General features: G+C 36.5%; 1 protein-coding gene across 2 annotated transcripts in view; it reads left to right on the top strand.

Annotated features, from left to right (window-relative positions):
- Positions 1–25,719, top strand: part of TRAK2 (trafficking kinesin protein 2) — a 65,894-nt gene that overhangs the window by 3,192 nt on the left and 36,983 nt on the right. For both annotated transcript variants that reach the window (XM_043577473.1, XM_043577474.1), the window contains one exon: positions 25,380–25,669. In XM_043577473.1, the coding sequence (XP_043433408.1) occupies positions 25,579–25,669 (91 nt within the window). In that variant the 5' untranslated portion in view covers positions 25,380–25,578. The remainder of the gene's footprint in view (positions 1–25,379; positions 25,670–25,719) is intronic.

Below are 25,719 nucleotides of genomic sequence, written 5' to 3'. Positions count from 1 at the left end.
CAGAAATCTTTAACATTTATTGAGCACCTTCTGTGAACCAACCCCACAACTGGGTGTTTTTATTATAATTAGATCATTTATCTGTACAACTACCTTAGATAGAATGTAAGTTCAGCATTTAGTGACTTGCCCAAAGATATAAGAATAAATGGTTCAGTTGAGATTTGAACCCACTCTTGCCTTTCTTCAAAGTCCTTATTCTTTCTTCTACTTTCCCTCAATAACCTAATCTTTATTAAATATCTTCAATGGGCCAGACACTGTGCTAGGGATTTAGCCCCTGCTCTTAATAAACACAGTCTGAAGAGGGAAAGACAAAATTGTGATAGTGTATTAATAGGATAGCAGTATACAGAAGGCAACATGCAGAGGTCCTATAGGAACAGAGAGAAAGGGAGTGAAATCTACCTGGGGTGGGAAGGCTTGGGCCAGTCTTGGAAAAACAAATGGGAGTAAGCCTGGACAAAGAAAAGGAGAAGGGGTTGTTGTGGGCTGAATGGTGCCCCACCAAAATTTATATGTTAAAGTCTTAACCTCCAAAACCTCAGAATGTGACTGTATTTGGAGATAGGGCCTTTAAGGAGGTGATTGAGTTAAATGGAGCCTTTAGGGTGGGTCATATTTCATTCTGACTGGTGTCTATAAGAAGAAGAACTTTGGAAACAAAAAGAGACACCAAGGATGTGTGCACAGAGGAAAAAAATTATATGAGAACACATTCACAAGGCAGGGATCTGCAAGTGTCAGGAGAAAGCAAGCCTGCCAATACTTTGATATTCGACTTCTAGCCTCCAGAACTGTGAGGAAATAAATTTCTCTCATTTAAGCTACCCGGTCTATGGTATTTTGTTATGGCAGTCCTAGCAAACTACTGCAGGGATGTTCTAGCAAAAGGAATGACATACAAAAAGCCTTTGAGGTGTGCCAGGTGATTAGATTTCATGGTAAGAAGTGTTGAGAGATGAAGCTGGAGATTAGGCTGGGGCCATATTAAGACGATTTTGTATGAAATGCTAAGGAGCTGAACTTTATCCTAAGGAGGATGGAATGGAGAGGGTTTGTAGCAGAGGAAAAACATTAGATCTGCATTTTAGAAAGACTACTCTGAACTTTGTGGAGGATGGATTAAAGAGGATAAGACTGGAAGCAAGGAGATCAATTAGGTGGAAGCTGAACTAAATATTTTCTTGCAGTATTGAAGTGTCAAACTAAAGCAGAACTATTGTTAAGGAAGATTTTAAAGGCCACAGCTAACCCTTAGGGCAAACATGGGAGGATTTAGGAAGAATTTGTATCTAGAGACCAGCTTTACTTTTGACATTTTGCTTTCCGTAAATAAATAAAGCTTTATACCACAGAATGTTCAGTATTTGCCCACTGCATTTAATAGACAGTTTTATGGGGCTTACACTGTTTTAAGCCAACTCCTCTGATGACCTTATAAAATATCTACCATTATTATCTCCGTTTTATACGTAAAGATATTGAAGCACAAAAGAGTAACTTACCCATCATCACATAGCAAATGTTAGAATCAAACTCAGCCTGTCCTCACAGTCTGTGCTCCTAGCCATTATACTACATGTTACCATATGTTATTTATCAAGATCTTCAAGTACCTATGAAAGGAGGGAGTAATAAAAAAAAAATAAATTGGATTATGTGTGCTATAGGAAGTATATAGTTTATCAGAGGAGATAAGGAATAATTATATGGTTAAAATGTTTTAGAGAAAAGTGGAGAGTATTCAGAAGTAATCTTATTTCAAGTTGAAGCTTCTGGGAAAACTGGCACTGGGAAAAAGTGGCATTTGAACTGGGGTATGAAGAATGGCTAGACTTTGAATATGTACAAGGAGAAGAGATATTAAAGGTAGAAGAAATTGCATGAACAAAGTTACAGGATTGAGGGTTTCTTGGTGTGTCTAGGGAGCTGGTAAAGAGAATCCTTTGTTTTGTCTGGGCTATATTATGTTGGTGGAGAATCCAGTTTGGGGATTGGGGGGACACCAACTGCCTGGGAAGGAGAGCTCTTAGGGAATGAAGGGCAATGAAAATTGTGAGGTTTGAAGTCAAATGATTGAGATATGCTAGATGTAATTATTTTTTAGGAGAGGATAAAGCTCATCTAGTCCCAACTCATAAGTTAAATCCTGTCTTCAGTGTCTCACAAATCCCTCTTACTGTTCCCATTCACCTCATTTATGCCTTTATTACAATAATCCAGGCATAATTTGATAACATTTAAAATGATTTTTATCTCAAATTTTTCTATCCTTGAAATTTATTCTGTATTCTGATTCCAGATTTATTTCTGAAATGTCATTTTTTTTTTTAACATTTTATTTTTCGGTAATCTCTACACCCAGCATGGGGCTCGAAATCACAACTCTGAGATCAAGAGTTGCATGCTGTACCGACTGAGCCAACCAAGCACCCCTCAGTCGTCACTTTCATTTAGAAACTTGTTCCTTATAGGATCAAGTTCAGACTTCTTAATCTGAACTTGCCAAATTTAAGGTTCCAAGTACTTTCCCCATAATCAGTCTTACTTAAATTGGTCTATACACTGCTGCCCAACTGGCTCCGTCTTCTGTTTGCTTTGGGGCTTCTTCTTCTTTTCTTTTTTTTTTCTTTGTCTTTTACCTACTGGACACTCCCCTTCTCACCGTTCAAATCCTTCCATCTTTGAGGAACCTACTTAAATCTTACTCCTGTGTGAAACCAGTTCACTTCAGCCAAAAAGAGCTTTCCTTCCACTGACTCGTATGTAGAACAGTTCTGTTCTAATACTCATTAGATATTTATTATCTGGTGGTGTTATCTTCTTTTCTTAGCTATCTTAGATCATATCTAGATCATGGAGCTCATTAGAGCTCTCCCTGATAGATCTTAGATTTCTTTAGATCTTTAAACTCCCTTAGGTCAGAGGCTGTCATATACCACTTTTTTTCTCTTGTCTTTTAGTTTAATTCAAGAGGCATTTGTTGAAAACTGTCCAGTAAGCAGCTGATTGACCAGTTGTTAGTTCGGGTCATTTTACTGAAATTTCTTCTATAACTAGCTTCTTAATATGTAATGTTCCTGGCTTTGTTACTGATTCATATAACCTTGGGATATCCTGTTTAAACACCCTGGATTATGATTTATTTGTGCTAGAAAATGAGCATACAAAGTTAACTCGTGGTATAGAAGTGGAACTAATTCATGTTGTATGGATCATTGAGGTCTTTGAAGCTTATCCATGTCTATATCCATTAGCGTTTGCCAAACTTCAAGTTCTTTCTCTTTAGAAAGCTTTCTGACAATAAGGAAGGAATAGTTAAGGGTCTAATTTAAGAGTGTTACACTATGTGTGTAAGAAAAAAATTGATATGTGTGTTCATGGTGAAAGAATTCACCCACTAGTTCAGTTAATAGTTCATTTCAACTACAAATTAGTATTGAGTTGCTTAAGCTCCTACCATTATCTACTCATTCTGATCATCAAGAGAGAAGAAAGGGAGAAGGTAGCCCCTCCCCCTTCCTTCCTGGAAGACCACTTCCTGAAAGTAAATTGTAATATATGTTGTGAAAGAAACAAATTAGATGCTGAATTAGAAAATAAAGATGGCAGGGGAGGCTGGCTACTTTAGATGAGGTAGACTGGCAACTTCTCCCTGAGGATGATTTTTCTGGAAGAGTGAGAAGTAGTTACCATATAAACAATAAGAGGAAAGGGTATTACAGGTACAGTGAACAGTTACAAAGGCCCAGAGATAGGAGAGAATGTGATGAGGAAATTAAAAAAAAAAAAAAAATGACAAGGTTGTGTCTCTGTGGCTGAGTATAAGCAAGGAGAGTGGTGCAAGATGAGTGAAGAGAAGTAGTCAGGGGGCCAGACTAGGCCAGATCCTGTAGACTGTGATTTGATGTATGGATCTTATCCTAGGTTTTGTTTTTTTTTAAAGGAGTTTAGGGTGTTTGGTTTTTTTTTTGTTTGTTTGTTTGTTTTTAATGTTTATTTATATTTGAGACAGACAGAGACAGAATCCAAAGCAAGGTCCAGGCTCTGAGCTGTCAGCACAGGGCTCGAACCCACAAGCCGTGAGATCATGACCTGGGCTAAAGTCAGATGCTTAACTGACTGAGCCACCCAGGCACCCCAAAGGAGTTTAGTTTTTAACACATTTTTCTTGTTGCCTTACAGAGACAAAGAGCAAGAAGTTGAGCATGGAGTCCTGTTATAAGAGGCTGGTTCATAGACTAAGAGCTAATGATGGGTAGAATTAGGATGACAGAAGAGGGGATGAAGAAAAGTGGGCAAATTTGAGGCATATATTGGTATTAGACTGTATAGGATTTGGTAATGGATTGGATGTAGAAGATGAGAGAAAGAAGGCATCTACTACTGTTCAGTGGATCAATTCAAGGGAATATAATCAGCCTGTGAGAAATTTGAGTGCAGCTGAGGAAGTCTAGTCTGAAGAGCCAGATTTGGAGTTATTAACACTGCAGAGGTAGTGGTTGGTTTGCACAAAGGTAAATGAACAAGAGCAGCAATAAAGAATGCAGTCACATTTGGAACTTTGGGGAACACCAGCATTTAAGGATCAAGGGGAGGGAGCTGGGTGATCCAATGAAGGGATTTGAGAAAGTGCATTCATTTTAAGATGTAGACTTCAGGAAAGTCATAGGAAAGTTTAAGTAGGGAGTGGTCAACACTACTGAACAAGAGATACTAAGATAACAACTAAGAAATCATGACTGGATGCGTAAGCAGGGCCTATTGGTAACGGAAGAGAATGCAGTTTCAGGAAAAATCAGATTATAGTGGGGTTGAGGTGTGAATAAAAGATAAGGAAGAGAGTAAATACTCTTTGAAGAAACTTGACTGAGAACAGAGAGCAATAGCTAGAGGGGAACCCAGAGTCTTGAAGAAGAGAAATTTTAAATTTTAAATTTTATCTGTTTTTTTTTTTTAAGGTTTTGAGCAAAGTGGAAGGTTTTGAGCATGATAATTGACCAAGGAGGATGTTGCTATTGAATAGGGATAACTAGTGGAGCAAAGTTTAGAGAAGGCAGGAGTAGAGACTTTTAAGTAACATATGTTTCAATATTTTATACCTGGGTGAGCATATACATATGGTAGACAAATTGTAAGGTAATTGTAAAATAAGTTTCTCTCCCACTTCTGTCTTCCAGCCACCCAGTTCTTCTAAGAGAATTGCTAATTTATATTCTGATTAACAAGTGTACAAGTGCATGATTGAGGTTATGCTTGTGTTTAATTCTCAGAGTTTGGAGAGAAATCTAGCTATAGATGATATAGATTTATTGGTGGCAGGAATAAAAGTAAGAAGGATGGAGAACAGATGGGTTCAGAGATGAATGTCAAAGATGTGGTATGGAGCTGTCTCAGAAAAGGACATTTAAGAGGATAATGGAGGGCATGCCTATGATGTGAGATCCATGGTTGATGACTAAATTTACAGCAGCCCCATTCCACATGGTTTTGTGACTTTTCCAGGAGAACTTAACTACTTCTTTATATTTAAAATGCATGTCAACTTAGAAAAGACTTCTCAAAAATTCATCACTTAAGTAAATGCATGTTTGGTGTCCCAAGTGCCAAAGCTCTGCTTTCTACTCTTACTGCTTTCAGTCTAGGCATGTTGTGTCTGGTGCTTTGAGGTTATTCAGGCCAGTGATATAAATCAAAACAAAGATAAGTTTGTTGGTTAAGAAAGAGCATTCTCTGTCTGAAGGAAGAAAAGAAGAGATGGAGACTAGAAACCAACTAAACTGTCCCTGAGATGGTACTACTGTTTCTAAAGCACATAACAACTTAAAAAATTTTTTCTTTTCAATCATTTTTAGCTCTTTAGCTAGTACTAGGCTAAACCACTAACTTCCTTTGTTTTATTTTAGTCACAAATTCAAGACTACAAACAAGACTTAGATTAGCAGTTGTGCGTTTAAGAAGATATTTGATCATTTTCATTTGATGTGGGGCTTATTTTAAATGTATCCATAAACAGCTGCAAATGTTATTAGTGGAAAACATAATAAATCTAAGCAAGAAGCCAAAGATTCCATTTTAGCTTCCCTTGAAACTGACTAGTTCTTTTTCGTTATGACAAGAAAAGTGGGTACTGCATTATTGCTATAAAAATGATAAATCACCCTTTTAACAGCAAACTCTTATATAGAGGTGTTTTTTGTTGTTGTTTTGTTTTGTCTTGTTTTGTTTTTGAGAGAGAGGGAGGAGTAGGGGGAATGGCAGAGGAAGAGGGAGAGAGAGCATCTTAAGCAGGCTCCAAGCCCAGTGTGGAGCTGAAGCAGGGGCTCAATCACATGACACTGAGATCATGATCTGAGCTGAAATCAATAGTCTCTTAACCTACTGAGCCACCCAAGCACTCCTCATATAGAGTTTTTCATAAAGCAAATACAGTGTTTTCTTTCAAACGTTCAATCTTTGCTTAATTTTTCAAGGCAGTTCATTTAATTGACGCTGGACTGAAATGTATTAATCAGTTTTGTTCGTTAAATTACTTCTGTAATTCAGTGTGTTGGCATTTTTAATCTTTAAGCTTATAGCTAGGTATGTATTGTGAGCCTACTATGTGTCTGTTGCTTTTAGCTTTGGGGCATACAAAAATAAAATACCGTCATTCAAAAAGCTCACAGTGTTATAGTGAGGAAGATAGTGAGCACATAGTCTGGTAACATCCAAGAAGAGCAGTCAATAAATACTGATTAAAGAGTAAAATAATAATTGGGGCACCTGGGTGGCTCAGTCGGTTGGACATCCAACTTTGGCTCAGGTCATGATCTCACAGTCCATGAGTTCAAGCCCCGCATCGGGCTCTGTGCTGACAGCTCAGCCTGCTTTGGATTCTGTGTCTCCCTCTCTCTCTGCTCCTTCCCTACTCATGCTCTGTTTCTCTCGTCTCAAAAATAAATAAAAACATTAGAAAAAAATTTTTTTAAAAAAAGAGTAAAATAATCATGAAAAATTTTAAGAATTCTTAAACCATTTTTTCCATGTTTATAATCCACTATGTACTTCTCAATAGCAATTAACAGTAAAATTCTCACAAAAGAGAGAAGAACCTATATTTTTCTTGGGGTTCAATAAAGAAGGGACAGAGTGTATTCATAGCCAGCCTATAGAAAATAAAAAAGGACACCAAGATGAGAAAAGCACTTGACAATAGTGCTAAAGGAAGAGAAGCAAGCCAACTAAATCCCAGTGCTGGAGGGATGAAAGAAAGAGGTAATTGAGGAGCTAGCCAAGGGCAGAAAAACAGGTCCTGGGGTTCAGTCTCAAGGAGACACCTTCTGGGTTCTCTGATAACCTGGTTGTCTGGTTTCTCAGCCAACAGCCAGTTAGAAAACAGAGAGGCACCCTGCAATGGCAAAGTGTAATAGCCTCACAGTGAGGGGGAAAAGAAAATGAGAAGTGGACTTACAATCTCCAAAAAATTAGCATTTTCTGACGATTTATTGTAGGAAGAAAGAGCTTTTTTAAAGCTTATAATCCTGGAGGGTACAGCTGTAGTCATTATACTATAATATAGTGATTGCTAGACATAGTAATGACCCTGAGTCATCAAATTCTTTTTAGTCTGTTCTAAGGACTTTTTTCCCCCACTCCCATAGCAGTTGGACTTTCTCATTACCATGCCTTAACTTTAGGGGAAAAATATTTTACTACCAATGTTTTTAAAATAAGAAAGCTTGGGGAGAGGGTCATTATTAAAGGTTTTGTGGGTTTTGCCACAGTGTTGTCAAACTCATCTCTAGGGACTTTGCAACTTCACTGTAACTGGTGGGCTTAATTGATAGAGCCCTGTCCATAGCTAACATCTCTTACTGAAACTCATGAGAAACCTTTATAGACTTTGTAAATTGTACTAAGAAAGCTCTCAGTTTTCAAATGCTCTGACAGTCTTAGGTTTCTCATGTAGTTTCGTTTTTGTCCCTACTACAGAAGGCAAGGATATAACTTGATTAGAGATTGAGTCATTCATTTCAATAAATATTTATTGAATGCCTGGCATATGCAAGATATCAAGATATAGGTAGACTTAATTTATTGGAATAAGGATTTATTTTGGTCTATATTCCACTAATTTTAGTGGAGTGGAGAAGGAGAATTTCTCAAACTACACATGCTCACTGTCCCCCACACTCCCAGTCTCTTGATAGTAGAGCTCAAGAGTTTGGATGACCCAGCTTTGGAAAACATAGTCTTGGGTTTGATTCTGACATTAACCTAGCTTGGGCAAGTTAATTAACCTCTAAGCTTCAGTTTTCTTGCTTATGAAATGGTGACAATAGTAATGTTCACATCTTGGGGTTCTGAGGATTAAAAGGGGTCATGTGCATAAAGCCTTTATTCCAATGCTTAGCACATAGTAAGTACTCCATCAGTATTATCTATTATTATTAGGAAAGACTGAATGTGGATCAAAATTGAGAATATATTTCTTTATCATGTGTTTCTCATTTGAAACACAGAAGGTTCTTGTGTCTTTATTATCAATTGTTTAACATTATCAGCTGATCTTAGAAAACTTTAATACTGCTAGTTTCACTTGTTGTTTTCTACAGCAAATTCATGAATTTAACATAGAAGTTGGTTTGTTTTCACTGTCAAAAGAAGATAGTATCTGCTCAGGAAAAGTCTCACAGGGCAGTGATGTCTCCTATTCAATTGTTCAAGTCTAGAAACTGAAGTTTTCTCAGTGTACTCTGAGTTGATAGATCTGGAGGAAAAGACACACTAAGCAAACTCACTCAAGAATAAACAAGCCAGAATGTCTGCCATTAATGTACAGTAGAACTATCAAGTGAACTGTATGTTTTCGTTTACAAACTGTATTTTTCTCTTATAGGAAAATTTGTAGGAGAAGCCAAGTTAACACAAGTTTTGTGTTTTTGTGTGCTTTTAGACATGGAGGACATCTGAAGCATACGGAACAATCTGCTTAGGGAATGGGGAGGGGTGGGCTGAGTAGCAGTAGGCCACACTAGCTCACAGTAGAAGGGGCTGAGGCTGGAGGACCAGGTGGAAAGCTATTGCAGTAGCCAGAGAGAGAGAAGGGCTTGAACTAAGGCCATGGCAACAGGCTTGGAGAATAAGTAGACAGGGACAGGTGACTACATGAAAAGAAGGAATTGAAGAGAAGAAAGATGACTCTTAGATTTTTGGCTCTGCTGATCAGTTAAACTGATAATATTAACTAATTAGTAAAGCAGGAAAAAACAGGTTTCATGGGAGAAGGATATAAGTTCATTTTGGAATGTGATGAATTTATGGTATTGATTACAAGTTGATGTTTAGAGTTGTGGTTTAAAGTCCTATGCGAATTTGGGCTAAAGATAGAGACTTGGGAAGTAATTATAATATAATTAGAAATTAAGGCCTTTGAAGTAGATGAGATTCCTTAGGAGAGAAAGGAGAGGGGCTTGATAAAATCCTGAAGAACAGGGGCTACTAGCTATTAGTAAGGCATGTAGAGAAAGATGGTTCTGAAATTTTCTCAGCTGCCTACTTACTGTGCCTGTCAGGCTCAGAATCTCATTGTCTCCTGAGTGGCAGATAATAGCCATAGCTCAAAAAATTTACCTGAACTTCATTGGCAAACCAGAGTCATCCATTGCATGTCAGTTCTCCCTCAAAAGATAACCTTATTTTGAAGTCCTAGAGTTAATTGTGGCAACTGGTTTGGAAAATGATGACTAATATCTAAACTACAATGTAATTTGAACATCTCCTTGCTTAGCAGAATTACATTACTGAAAAAGTTATATGTCTTAGATATGTAGAATTCTAGAAATCATTCTAGAAATATATATGTTTATAAATATGTTTATAATATTCTGTTCTGACCACTCCCATTTTAAGTTACACCCTGTTCCTGGTCATATAAGATTGCATGTCCTGGTGCCACTGATTACTTTGTTGATCTGAAGAACCTACAGTTTTTTCTTTTGGCATCTTTTGGAAACGGCTACCTTATTATAAGTTTAAAATAACTGAAGGATTTAGGATCATCTTAAGTCACCAAGAGCAAGTTTACATTTGATTGTTAGAGGAGACAAAGAGAAATGAAGACACAGGTTTCTACCTCTTATTGAATTAATTCTGTTTTTAAAATTTGTATTTACCTTACTGCTATGCTAAAGTGGTGTTTAAGGGGTCTTCTTAGCTATTTTATTTGAAGATAAGTCCTGAAGAGCAGATTATACAATAATACTCTTAAGTCTGCCAGCATGATTACATCTGTTCAGTTCATTTCTTAATCTTCTGTGAACTGTTTGTAGGTTTTCAGATGATGATATCTCTTGATTTAATCTACAGCTTAAATATTGCCACTCAACATTGAAAGAATATACTTTCTGATTTGTTGGGTAAGGATGTATTTGGTTCTAGAAATATAGTATATATACTTTTGTGGTATAGTACCAATGGAATCTGGAAGCTGTTGTATAAAATGTCTCTGCTCGAGGTGTTTCCCCCATTTTTGGTTAAGAGAACAGAAATCCCAAATTCTATGCCATTTACTCTGCATTACTCATTTTTGAATCAAAAATCATGATTTGAATCATGATTTGAATCAAAAGGACACAAATTTCTGTTAAAAAAAAGACTTTAAAATATTATAGCTATGATGATTTTATTAAAATCCCAGAATATAAATTCTTGACACCAACTGCTCTTGTGAATAAATATTGTATTGTATTGTATTGTATTGTATTGTATTGTATTGTATTGTATTGTATTTATTATTTTGGGGGGCTATAAAAGTTTATTTCAGGAACATGTATTTTCTTTTTTTCTTTTTCAAATTTTTATTTAAATTCTAGTTAGCTAACATACAGTGCAATATTGGTTTCAGGAGTAAAATTCAGTGATTCATCACTTACATACAACACCCAGTGCTCATCATACCAAGTGCCCTCCTTAATATCCATCACCCATCTTGCCATCCCCTACCCACCCTGCTCCATCAACCTTCAGTTTGTTCTCTGTCTTTAAGAGTCTCTCATGGTTTGTTTCCCTCTCTGTTTTTATCTCCCCTCCCATATGTTCATCTGTTTTGTTTCTTAAATTCCACACATGAATAAAATTATGGTATTTGCCTCTCTGACTATAGCATAATACTCTCTAGCTCCATCCACATTGTTGCAAATGGCAAGGTTTCATTTTTTTTTTTGATGTTTGAGTAATGTTCCATTATATACACACACACACACACACACACACACACACACACCCCACCTCTTCTTTAGCCATTCATCATTCGATGGACATTTGAGCTGTCTCCATAGCTTGGCCATTGTTGATTATGCTGCTGTAAACATCAGGGTTCATGTACCCCTTTGAATCTGTATTTTTGTATCCTTTGGGTAAATACCTAGTGTAATTGCTGGATCCTAGGGTAGTTCTATTTTTAACTTTTTGAGGACCCTCCATACTGTTCACCAGAGTAGCTGCACCAGTTTAGATTCCCACCAGGAGTGTAAGAGGGTTCCCTTTTCTCCGCATCCTTGCAAACCCCTGTTGTTTCTTGGGTTGTGAACAAATATTTTAATGTATCTATAACCCAAATGTCAGCTGAGTGTCCAGACAGACCCTTTAAAAGCTAAATAGTTGTCTTGAACCTTCAATTTCATGTTATGGGGAAGCAAAACCCTCCCTAAGATATCTGCAAATTCCTGGTGTTCTTGTGGCCTCTGAGCTACTGCCATCTGGCTTCTGTCTCCCTCTCCAGAGGACGAAAAAACAGTTATTTCCCTAATCTTATGTAGAGCATCTTAGCCTTTCTTTTGATGCTGCAAGGCCTCACCTTCCACAAGTGGCTTTTCCATGTATTTTTCCCAAACAAAAGCCATTTGTTTCCTAAGAGGAGCTCTGCTATCATATGGTAAGATGATGAAATGTGTACCTTATTAGGTGTAATGTGATAATATTAACCCTTTTAGTAAATCTTATTTTCTCCATTTATCAAACTTTTAAATATTTATTTTTTTAAATACAAGTTTATTTTTGAGACAGAGAGAGAGAGAGAGAGAGAGAGAGAGAGCGAACAGGGGAGGGGCAGAGAGAGGGAGAGAATCCCAAGCAGGCTCTACACTGTCAGTGCAGAGCCTGATGCAGGGCCCAATCCCATGAACCACGAGATCATGACCTGAGCTGAAATTGTGAGTCAGACACTTAACCAATGGAGCCACCCAGGGGTCCCAAACTTTTAAATATTTAACTAATTCATACTAAACTCAGTCTCCACACCTTAGAAATTATAAGAAAACCCTGTCTTGAAAAAGCTTTTGCAATATTGGAATTGGATATATTGTCTAACATTGTGTAGCTCTTTGCCAGATCAGACAGAGAAAATAGTGCTCTCTTGAAAGGACATAGGATTTCAGATAGAGTTTGAAGAGACATGATTATAATTATATGAGAAGTAGTCTGCCTTCTGAAAGAACAGTAGGGCTTCCTTGGGTTTTAAATTTTTTCCCTTTTATCTCCTACCTTGCTCCAAGTTTCCCTCACTTTCTAACCCACAGGCAAGCATTTTAATGTGTTTATAAGTTTAATGCAGAAAAAAATTAATTTATTGTGTAAATGTCATTATGGTATATCTCTAATTTTGTTTATAGCCATTTGTTTGAATGGCTGTACTCCCACCGTGCATTCCCACCATGAGCATTTTATTCAGGGAAATTTTTATAAGAGTTTCCCTAACACTAGTAGTTAGTAACAAGAAAGGATTACCTTAGGTAAGAGTAATTGTTAGAACTCCTGAATTATTGCTAGGTGGCAGTTCCAGGTGAGATATATAGCCATGCTTTTTATAAGAGCATGTACTTTTTGAGAATAGAGCTGTCAACAATGTGGAAGGGTAGGAATTGATCTGAATTCTGTATCTTCTACATCCAGATGAGCAGGTATCATGAAATGGTATTGTTTGTATTTTATAATTCTACCTCCCCATCAATTTAACTTCTAAATTATATTTAACATATAAATAATTCTTAGTGTGTATCAAGTACAATATAACATTGAATTGTGAGTAACTTGTTCTACCAATGTTCCATAAGACTAGCAAACATTTCTAATAAATTTTAACTTGATAAACAAGCAATGTCTTGCAATATGAGAAGTATGTGATGCTGAACATCACATGATCACAACTGAACCAATGGTTCTTGAAATTCACTTTGATTTTTGAGTGCTTTGGATTACAAGCATGTTTCTGGAACCAATTATGCTTGCAAACCTAAGTTTGTTAACATATGCTTTAATAAATATTAACTCATTTAATCCACATAACAACTCAATAAGATAGGTACTGTTATTGTCCCAGTTTTATAAATGAGGAAACTGAGGCATAGAGGAATTATCTAAGTATAGATTCAGTTTTAATAAAAATCTGTAAAAATAAATGGGTTATGTAGTATATGTTATTTCATAGTCCGTTACAAACATAAAGGTGCTGTTTAACTTTTGAATACCAACGTATGTAATTCATCCTAAGGCCAATAGGAAAGGGAAACACGTCTACCAACATGTTTAATATTACACTTCTCAGAATTTGAAAATAATATCTGACAATAGCAATAACTTTTATTAGATGCCATAGTTGGTACTCCAGCACATTGGATGTGTGAATTTTCCAGATGGGTAAACTTTAATTATTTAAGCATCATAAAATATTATCTTTTAATGCTTTCTTTTAAATCCTGTTTTTATGACGTGTTAAAGAGTATGTTTGGAAGCATGATTTAACATTTTCCTCATGATTGGTTTCATATTTTGGTAACTGTCATTGTACTTTGATGAGCTATTATGATTAGCTATGAGGATGAGGATATAGATGTGAAATATGAAACAAAATGGCTCTGATAATGACTAGACCTTGCTTTCTTGAAAAAGCCCCTACTATTTTTTTGCTTTTGGATCATTTGCCTAACTTTATAAAAGGTAAAGTATGCAGTGTGCAACCACAGTTGTATAGTGTGGCTGCTCTTCTGTAAAATTGATCATTGACTCACAAGTGGTTCCTTGTCTAGAAAACCTTCAGTGTTGCTGTGGTGGTTTTAGCTTTTAGTGATTTAAAGACCTTGATGAATCACAGATACTTATGAGCAGTTACCCATTCAGTATTCATTATTCACTATTCACTATTTGTTGAGGAAAGTACAGAGAAATAGTATTCCTTTCCACTTCAGTAGTTTGGACTAGCTTACTTCAAAGAATATAAATTCATTATCTTTTGCAAACAAGATATCAGGCTCAAGTTTCCTTCAGACCTTTAATATTTGGCTTGAAATGAAATGCCAAGCATGAGTAACATCTCAAATTACATGTCTAAATGTACAGGACAGAAAACCCTGTTCTTGCATGGTAGATTTACTTTCTTCTACATTTTTTAAACACAAACTCATCTGTTTAAAATGTATAATTCAAGAACTTTCTGGCTAGAGACAGCGTATGCCCCAGAGCAGATTCAGTTCTGCTGATCACCAACAGATGGTCATTTCAACTCAGCCATTATTGTTATTTTTAGCATGTTTGTTTTATATAGATACTTTTGAGGTATCTCAAAAGTAGATACAAACTCCATTTTGTCCCTAAAAGCAGTGCTAGTTGTAGATTGATGGACACAAAAGTAGAAATGGTGTAAAAAAAATTGAAAGTGCAAAAATTACACATATTAAACATATGATTAGACAATAAGAATGATTCTGAAAGACAATTCCATGAAAAAAGATGGGCCTGTGCTATTGACAGCAAAAGGTGAAGAAATGTGAATGTTTGAAATGGTTTTGCATTAGAAAAAAAATTTTTTTTTGAAATGGGGTGCCTGGGTGGCTCAGTCAGTTAAGCATCTGACTTCAGCTCAGGTCATGACCTCATGGTTTGTGGGTTCAAGCCCTGCATCGGGCTCTGTGCTGACAGCTCAGAGCCTGGAGCCTGCTTTGAATTCCGTGTCTCCCTCTCTCTCTGCCCCTCCCCTGCTCGTGCTCTGTCTCTCTCTCTCTCTCTCTTAAAAATAAACATTAAAAAAAATTAGAAATTGTTTTGGCAGAGGATGATTGCTAAAGTGGGATGCCTTTTTAGTTATTTATTCAAAGATTAATTCATTTAAAGTTAGGAATTTAAGAATTTAAAGGCTAAGCATGGTGAATGCAAGTGCTTCTGTGGAAACTTATCAGAAACCACAGATGGCACCATGGGTTTTTCCTTATCTGCAGGTGAAGCTCTGGTGCGGATTCCTTAGCTGCCAGAAGTTCCCTCCCTTCTGCTGTTGGTAGAGATTGTGGCGGGGGTTTGTCTGCCTCAGCAAATATTTATTGTAAACAAAACAGAGAAGTTTTTAAAAAATGCCCAAAATGTATCATATCAGGTAGAAAGGAATGCAGAGCCCATAAACCTGAATCTCACTTATGGTTTTGGGCTTTTAAACCAATGGATTTAACAGCCTTTGGAATCCAACCTGTTTGTAAGTAGAGCTGCCTCCATATATTTCATATTCTGAAAATCCTACTGATCTTTAAATCTAAAAAAGATCTCTAAAAAGGGGGGGGATACAAAAAAAAGAGATGATACCAAAAAAGGGGGGATACAAAATATTTGCTGGGCACAATTCCTGTTTCCTAAGGGTGAACTTTACAACTGCTGGTAGGATAGCTATGCTGAATATAGCCGATTGTAATATACTGGGGCACATCAGTCCAGCTAGACGTGGTGTTGATGTGTGGTCTCCTGCCTTTGTGAGGTCTGCTACTCACTCTTCAGGATGGATTGTGGTGGTGACACCCCACCCCTTTTTTCAGCTGTTATACTAAAGCAATCATACTGTCTTTTTTGTGATTTAAGACCTGGTTTTAAAATTAATGGTTTTTTTGGTAAATCTTACCTTTGATGTAGCTGAACAACATTAAAATTAGTGCATATCTGCATCAAAAATCTATTTAATGTATAAATATAGTAAATTTATTTTATTTTTTAAATTATACAGGTTATCTTTAGACCGGATTAGGGTTGTTGCTGCCTAAAAGAGCTCCTGCTGATGGTGATTGGCACTCTTCCCATTTCCCCATGCAAATAAGCAGACAACATGTACTCTAAATTAATCCCCAAAGTATTATTTGTATAGTAAAGTTTTAAAGTGTATTTCTAACTTAAGTATTTGTTAAATCTTTTTTTTTTTTTTTTTAATGTTTAGTTTGAGGGTGGGAAGGAGCAGAGAGAAAGGGAGAGAAAGAATCCCATGCAGGCTCCTCACTGTCAGCATGGAGCCTGATTTAGGGCTTGATCTCACAGTTTCTGAGATCATGACCTGAGCCAAATTCAAGAGTCGGATGCTTAACTGACTAAGCCACCCAATAGCCCCTATGTGTTTGTTAAATCTTTTGTTTACTTTAATTGTAGGCTCTGTGCTTTTGTTGAGATGAGGTTTCTCTGAATTGTTTTAGTCTTTTCTGTAAGCCTGTTTTGGCCAGTGTATCCTGTTTTAAGGAAGTAGCAAGATTTTTTTTTAAGGCACAGAACCTATATTTAGGCACACACTGTTGACCATTTAGTTTCCATGGCTAGGCTAAACTAAGTCATTAGCCATGATGTGTTCTTCCAATAATATCCCCATCAATGACATGTTTTGGTTGTTCTTCTTAAGTCGTATTCTTGTTTAAGTAAGTCACTTGGCTATTTTACTTTATTTTCTCCTAGATGTGCATGATTTATAAAGGTTGGCTTCTTGTTAAATAATGCATGTTTGGTTGATCAAAGAAAAGCATTGAAGTTGTTCCTGAAAAGAGTGAATAAAAATGGAGCATAAAAAATAGTTGGTGCTCAAGGAGATACTAAGAATATGTTGTACGAACGAGGAAGGGCACTGAAAATGTGTTGTTTGTGCTTGCCAGAGTTTGCCAGCAGTTTCTACTATTTAGAACTCTGATTCTGCAGTCTTTCTTAGAAAGGAAAATGATAAATGTCACTAAACTGACATCACTTGTTAGAGGGCAGGCAGTAAATGGGATTTCTTATGTTAAGAGAAAAATGCCATTAAGTGTCACAAGTACGGTTTACATTGTTCCCAACTTTGTGTAAGGCACAATAACAATAATATTATTAATGATACTAAAGTAGTACCATTTAGTAATGATAGAAATAGTAACTAATATTTGCATAGAATTTACTCTATTCTAAAGCATTGTTCTATTACATGTATTAACTTGTGTAATTCCCCCAACCGATTCTCTGAGGTGGGTGTTAATACTATCCTCTCCTAACTCACTTAATCCCCATAGCCACCAAATAAATAGAGCCTGTTATTAAGTCCATTTTTAGATGAAAAAAATGAGATTAAGTAATTTGTCCAAGGTTGTACAACTAGTAAGTGGTGCAACTGGGGTTCAAATATAGGCAGCCTAGGTCCAGAATCCATGTTCTTAACCGCTGTCAGTAGGCTGGATAATGGCTGTCAAAGAGACCCAGATCCTAATACTCTGGAACCTGTGAATATTACCTTATATGGCATAAGGGATTTTGCAGAAGGGACTAAATTAAAGATTTTGAGATGGGGAGGTTATCCTGGATTTTCTAGTTGGGTCCTAAATGTAATCATAGGTGTCCATATTTATACAAGGGATGTAGAGAGTGATTTGATGAAGGTTTTGTAGCAGTAGAAGCAGAGAGATTTGAAGATGCTTTGCTACTACTGGCTCTGAAGGTGGAGGAAAGTGTCCTGAGCCAAGGAATGCAGACTTAGAAGCTAGAAAAGACAAGGAAATGGATTCTTCCCTAGAGCCTTCAGAAGAAGCACAGACCTTCCAATACCTTGGTTTTGGCCCATTGAAACCACTTCATCCTTTGATGTCCAGAACTGTAAGATAACAAACTGCTGTCGTTTCAAGCCACTAAATTTTTGGTAATTTGTTGCAGCAGCAGTAGGAAACCAATATAGCTTCTATGCTATGAATAAAGGTACTAGTTATAGTTAAGACTTTTATTGTAACATCCCTTCCCCAGAATCCTTGAAGGAATGAACTTCAGTAAAAATCTTCTTCAGTTGTCCTGCTTTATAAGGCACCCGTCACTTTATTGCTCAGTCCTTTTCTCTTTATATATGAAGATTATTCAATCGTTAGACTATAGAGTAGTCTAAACAGGGTAGCTATTCTGAACTCAGAGTTGGCTGTTGAGCCAGAAATTTAAGAAATACTAGGCAGAAGACATCATCTTTTCTTTAGGCCCAAACAAAAGGGGAAGCTGAAGGGAATGAGCATTTTAGTGTCTACTGTATGTCAGGTACCAAACTAGGAATTTCTATTTTTTTATGTAGTTCTCATACCTGACCCTCCCTATAAAGAGTAAATTATTACTCCCACCTTGACAATGAGGAACTGTTAAATAATGTGCTCAGGGTCAGAAGACCAGTAAATAAGATAAAAATTCAGGTTTGTCTGATGCCAAGGTGCATACATTGTTTTATGCTCAGCATTGCTACTCCAAACTAATCCTACTGAGGCACTCAGATCTAGACTAGGGCACATCCAAAGGGTCTATTTCCTTAGCTCTAAAGAGTCATCGGAAAGAACATATCATTTCCAGATCATCTCTGACCTGGTACACAGTCTTCTGGTTAGGCAGGTTCCTGGATTGCCCTGGAAGTCTAGATTCTTCCTGCACGACTCTGAAGATGGACTTAGTTCTGTATTCAACTTGGTATTCTTTATTCTTATATAGAAGAGTTAAGGCTAAACAATTAACACCACCTCCAAAACTAATTAAAAAGCAATCCTCCAGAGCAAAGATCTGGAGTCCATAGTTGAACTTTATACACAGTTTTTTTGTGTCTGTGTTTCTATGTGATACGTGTAGATATAAAAAACAGAAAAAGTAGGAATGCTATAATAAGAGTAAACCACCTAGTAGGTAAGAGTGGCAGGCAGAAGGTCCCAAGGTTGTCATTAGATTTTCACAATGGTCTTTGATTAAAATATGTTTAAGAACCATAGTTCTGTTTAAAAACCAATTTGGCCCAGTATGAGAGGCACTTGGCTTCTATTCTCTCCTTTTTCATCTCCCTCCTGCTCCCTCCGTTTCTTCCTTTTTTATCTTCCTTTCCTCTCTACTTCTTTCTTCACATGCAAATTTGTAACTTACTACTTTTTAAAAAATGCTTTCTTATAAATTGAAATAACTTTAGGGGCGCCTGGGTGGCGCAGTCGGTTAAGCGTCCGACTTCAGCCAGGTCACGATCTCACGGTCTGTGAGTTCGAGCCCCACGCCGTCTGTGAGTTTGAGCCCCGCGTCGGGCTCTGGGCTGATGGCTCAGAGCCTGGAGCCTGTTTCCGATTCTGTGTCTCCCTCTCTCTCTGCCCCTCCCCCGTTCATGCTCTGTCTCTCTCTGTCCCAAAAATAAATAAACGTTTAAAAAAAATTAAAAAAAATTAATTGAAATAACTTTAAATACACTTGTAAGTGTAGGAAATAAAAGTCTATTCTTTACTGAAATGCTTCAAGAAGTAGTGATCTAATTATAAGTATCTAAATGTAGGGTGGAACCCTGTTTAAGAAGTTGATCTAGGAAATCATTGATTTAGACAGATGATTATTTAATACCTGAATTATTTTACTACTAGATCGGGAGTTGGCAAACTTTTTCTGTAAAGGGTCAGAGAGTAAATATGTTAGGTGTTGCCTGACTTATAAGGTCTCTGTCACAATTACTAAGCTCTCCCACTGAGGCATGAAAGCCCAATCACTTATCAATAAGTGAGTGTGGCTGTGTTCCAGTAAAACTTCATTTATGACACTGAAATTTGAATTACATATAATTGTCACACATTTTGAATCATTTTAACTTTGATTTTTTTCAACTATTTAAAAATGCAAAAACTATTCTTAAAAAAAATTTTTTTTAAGGTTTATTTATTATTGAGAGACAGACACAGTGTGAGCAGGGGAGGGGTAGAGAGAGGGGGAGACACAGAATCCGAAGTAGGCTCCAGGCTCTGAGCTGTCAGCACAGAGCCCGACATGGGGCTCAAACTCAAAAACTGTGAGATCATGACCTGAGCCAAAGTCGGTCGCCCAATCAACTGAGCCACCCAGGCATCCCAAAAATGTAAAAACTATTCTTATCTCAGGGGCAGGCCAAATTCATCTTTCAGGCAATAGTTTGCTTACCCTGCACTAGATAGCCTGTTATACACTAGCATGCTTATTCTTATATTTGCATTACCATTCTATTTTTAAAAATACATTGCCGGGTTAATAATCTATAAATTTGGGTCTCTGGAGTATTATAATTTAAAAGACCTTGGTAAAGATTATATGTAACATAAAGACTTAAGAAAGTTTTTGTTTGCCTACTGATGAATCATTATCCCCTCCCCCACTTCTTTGTTGGCAGAACCCCTAATTAAGATTTTGTTCAAATACCTGATGGTCATATATTTCAGAGTTTGCTTTCTTCTTCCTCCCAGTTTCAGGGTATGGGAGTGGGAAAATCTTTATTGGTTTGATCCAGTTTTCATTCCTTTTCCTTTGTGGTGATTGATTTAGGAATGGCAATTTGGACAATAAGGTACATGGGGAAGAATTCAATTGCATACAATAGACTGATCTTGCATATGAAAATGAATTTTTGACAGCTGGAGTTAAAATCAAAATACCTAAAGAAATACTTTTGAATTTTACTTCATTTTGCACTGGCCACTGCAGATTGCTGTCTTAAGTTTTTTTATTTTTTTGTTTTTGATTTTTTTAAGTCAAGTTAGTTAACATACAGTGTAGTATTGGTTTCAGGAGTAGAACCCATTGATTCATGACTTTCATGTAACACCCAGTGCTCATCCCAACAAGTGTCCTCCTTAATGCCCTTCACCCCTTCGGCCCATCCCCCTGCCCACCTCCCCTTCAGCAACCCTCGGTTCATTCTCTATATTTAAGAGTCTATTATGGTTTGCCTCCCTCTCTGTTTTTATCTTATTTGTCCTTCCTTTCCCCTATGTTCATCTGTTGTGTTTCTTAAATTCCACATATGAGTGATTTTCTGATATTTGTCATTCTCTGACTTCTTTCACTTATCATAATTGCCTCCAGTTCCATCCATGTTGTTGCAAGTGGCAAGATTTCATTCTTTTTGATCACTGAATAATATTCCATTATATATGTATACCACATCTTCTTTAAAAAATTTTTTAATGTTTACTTGTTTTTGAGGGAGAGAGAGAGCACAAGTGAGGGGGTGGGTAGAGAGAGAGAGAGGGAGACACAGAATCTGAAGCAGGCTCCAGGCTCTGAGCTGTCAACACAGAGCCTGATGCGAGGCTCAAACTCACAGACCATGAGTCATGACCTGAGTTGAAGTCAGAGGCTTGACTGACTGAGCCACCCAGGTACCCCAACCATATTTTCTTTATCCATTCATCAGTCGATGGACATTTGGGCTCTTTCCATAATTTGGCTTTGGGGATAGCACTGCTATAAACATTAGGGTGCATGTGCCCCTTCAAATCATCATTTTTGTATCCTTTGTATAAATAACCTAGTAGTGCAATTGCTGGGTCGTAGGGTAGTTATATTTTTAACTTTTGGGGGAACCTTCATACTGTTCTCCAGAGTGACTGCACCTGTTGGAGACAAGGGAAACAAAAGCAAAAAATGAGCTATTGGGACCTCATCAAGATAAAAAACTTCTGCACAGCGAAGGAAACAACAAAACTAAAAGGCAACTAGTGGACTGGGAGGGGATATTTGCAAATGACATGTCAGATAAAGGGTTAGTATCTAAAATCTATAAAGAACTTATCCAAACTCAACACCCAGAAAACAAATAATCCAGTGAAGAAATGGCCAGAAGACATGAATAGACACTTTTCCAAAGAAGACGTCCAGATGGCTAACAGACACATTAAAAGATGCTCAACATCACTCATCATCAGGGAAATACAAATCAAAACCACAATGAAGTACCATCTCACACCTGTCAGAATAGCTAAAATGAACAAATCTGGAAACAATGGATGTTGGCGAGGATGTGGAGAAAAGGAAACACTTTTACACTGTTGGTGGGAATTAAGTTTTTATTTATATTCCAGTTAACATACAGTGTAATATTAGTTTCAGGTGTATAATATAGGGATTCAGCATTTCCATAAAATACCCAGTGCTCATCACTAGTGCACTCCTTACTCCCATTACCTATTTAACACATCCCCCCCACCCACCTCCAGTCTGGTAACCATCAGTTTGTTCTCTGTAGTTAAGAGTCTGTTTCTTGGTTTGTCTCTCCCTTTTTTCCTTTGCTCGTTTGTTTTGTTTATTAAATTCCACATATGAATGAAACCATACGGTATTTGTCTTTTTCTGACTTATTTCACTTAGCATAATACTTTGTAGTTCCATCCGTGTTGCAAATGGCAAGATTTCATTCTTTTTTATGGCTGAGTAATATTCCAGTGTGTGTGTGTGTGTGTGTGTGTGTGTGTGTGTGTGTGTGTACATACCGCATCTTCTTTATCCATTCATCAGTCGATGGACACAGGCTGTTACCGTAATTTGGCTATTATAAATAATGCTGCTGTAAACATCAGGATGCATGTATCTATTTGAATTAGTCTTTTTGTATTCTTTGGGTAGATACCTAGTAGTTGCTAAATCATAGTGTAGTTCTAATTTTAATTTTTTGAGGAGAATCCATATTGTTTTCCATACTGGCTGCACCAGTTTGCATTCCCACTAACGGTGCACAAGTGTTCATTTTTCTCCACATCCTCACCAACACGTGTTGTTTTTTGTGTTTTATATTTTAGCCATTCTGATAAGTGTGAGGTGATATCTCATTGTAGTCTTGATTTGTATTTCCCTGATGATGAGTGATGTTGAGCATCTTTTCATGTGTCTGTTAGCCATCTGTATGTCTTCTTTGAAAAAATGTCTATTCATGTCTTCTGCCCATTTTTTAATTGGATTATTTGTATTTTAGGTGTTGAATTGTATAAGTTCTTTATATATTTTGGATATTAATCCTTTATTAGATATGTTCTTTGCAAATATCTTCACCCATTCTGTAGGTTGCCTTTTAGTATAGAATTTTTAAATTTGTATTTATTAAAATTTTCTGAATTCAAATAGAAAATTAAATTTTTATTATGTCAACAAAAAAATTATAACTCCTTTTTTGGGAAGGAGTTGTTTATTCCATTATGTCTTTTTTTCCTTACACAATGTATTTTTCAAAAAAAAAAGGCAACCCTATGCCAATAATCACAGAAGTTTTCCAAATTTTACTGGTCCATGTAAACCTTAAAGTCTGAGTGTTAGAAATCTTGGTCTGTACTCAGTAAACTCCATTCTTACTACCTCACTTCCTGACTCCTTGCAGCCTGGCTCTGGGCCCAACTTTGTGGCTGAACTGGTTTCTAGAAGGTTAACATTGATTCTATGGTCTCAGCACCCTCTTTTTAAACCAAATTTCCCCTTTGCCTTTTCTGTAATGTTTAATTCTGTTGCCTATTTCATCATTGAAACTCTTTTGCCTAGCATTTACTGAGAACGCTTCTGTATCTACCTCAGTGACCATTTTTCAGTTTCTTTTAATGCCTTTATTTTGTTCCTATTGTGACTCTTGTTTACAATGCCTGTAAATAGTATGCATGAGAATGAATTAGCCATAAATAGAAGCTGCAAGTTGCTAAGTAAGGACTATTTAGTAGAGACTGTCTTTTGATATAAAGCTAGGCTTATAATCAGTATTAAATAGTTTCCCTAACTGATAACAGTTGTTTTTTTCAAGTACACACATATGTTTAATGCATTGCATTCCTTGGTATGTATCTTTATTAAACCACTTCTTTTTTATTGGACTTAAAAAAATTTTTTTAATATTTATTTATTTATTTATTTATTTTTGAGAGAGACAGAGAGAGAGCGGGGAGGGGCAGAAGGAGAGAGAGAATCTCAAGCAGGCCAGATCTGAGCTGTCAGTGCAGAGCTCAATGCGGGGCTCGAACTCACAAACCGTGAGATCATGACCTGAGCCAAAATCAAGACTTGGATGCTTAACTTACTGAGCACCCAGGTGCCCCTTAACCATTTCTTTATGGATATTTTCTTTCCATTTGTGTGCATATGCTTTTAAAAAAATAACCACATGTGCATTCTTGTGCCTACGTCTTGACACACTTTGTGAATATAACCACATTATAAATTCATAGTGGTAGAATTGTTGAATTGTAGTGTATGTGCACTTAAAAGTTTGGTATACATTGCCAAATAGCCTTTCTAAAAGTTTGTACCAGTTTGCACTTTTATCAACAGTATGAGTGCTGCTTTTCCCATGCCCTCTCCAACAATGAATATAATAAAACTTAATGTTTGCTTATCTAATGGGTGAAAAATGTTTACATTTTTATTTATTTTAGTTATAGTGAGGTTGAGCATATTTTATATTACTGGTTCTCAACTGGGAGCGTTTTTGCCTACCAGGGGACATTTGGCAATGTTTGCAGACATTTTTGGTTGTTACAACTGAGAGAAGGTCTGGGGAGAAAATTCTGCTGGCATACTGCTAAACATCCTGCAATGCACATGACAAAGCATTATCCCCAGATACCAGTAGTGCCAGAGTTGAGAAACTATTTTATATTATTCCACTTCATCTCTTTTGTTGGTTTATTATCTGTAATTCTTGAGTTATTTTATTGGTTATTTTCAGGTTTATAGTATATAGCTTTAACTTTTCACAGATTACCTTCAATAATGTTTTACCATTTCACATACAATATAAAAGCCTTATAACAGTATATTTTCATTTTTCTCCTCCAGGCCTGTAATACTATAATACATTTTACTTCTACATATGCTATAGACTTCACAAAAATAATTATAATTATTAGTAGTAGTAGTATTGGTATTATTTTATTTTAAACAGTTGAGTATCATTAAATTTTTTAAACGTTATTATAATTTATTATTAGGTTGCACATATTTCAGGTGAATAATTTGATAACTTTTGGCATGTATATATAATTGTGAAACCAACACCAAATATCACAATAATGAACATATTCATCATCCCCAAAGCTTTTCTCCTGCCCTTGGAAATCTGTCCCCCAACCCCAGGCAGCCACTAATCTGTTTTCTGTTGCTATAGATAGGCTCACATTTTTAGAATTTTATGTTAATGGAATCATAAACAATATATTTTGTTTTTGTCTGACTTTCATCTGGCACAATTAGTTTGACATTTATCCATGTTGTATGTATCACTAGGAAAACATTTTTAATGACAGAGATTCCAGGTAATTGAACTGTTATTAAAGAGCATGCTGAATTCTAAAGTCATTTGATGTGTTCTGTTTTAGGTCATGACTCGCCAGAGTATGATAATCACATGAGAGCACTCATTGCTACAGATGTCATTTGACTCATCAGAAAAAATCTGTTTAAAAGAAAATATCTATACGACCAGATCCATTTCATTATTGAATGGCTTGATGGATTTCCTTTACTCTGATACACACCAAAGCTGTCCTTATCAACCAAAGCAAGAAAGGATCCTGCATGAGTCAATCACAGAATGCCATTTTTACATCACCAACAGGTGAAGAAAACCTCATGAATAGCAATCACAGAGACTCAGAAAGTATCACTGGTGAGTCCAGTTTAATAAATATTGAAGTGCTATTCCTTACAGGATAAAAT

Source organism: Prionailurus bengalensis, chromosome C1, assembly GCF_016509475.1.
Source record: "Prionailurus bengalensis isolate Pbe53 chromosome C1, Fcat_Pben_1.1_paternal_pri, whole genome shotgun sequence".
In the NCBI taxonomy this organism is placed as follows: Eukaryota; Metazoa; Chordata; class Mammalia; order Carnivora; family Felidae; genus Prionailurus; species Prionailurus bengalensis.
The sequence above is the reverse complement of the archived record's forward strand: the minus strand, read 5'-3'. Positions and strand labels throughout refer to the sequence as shown.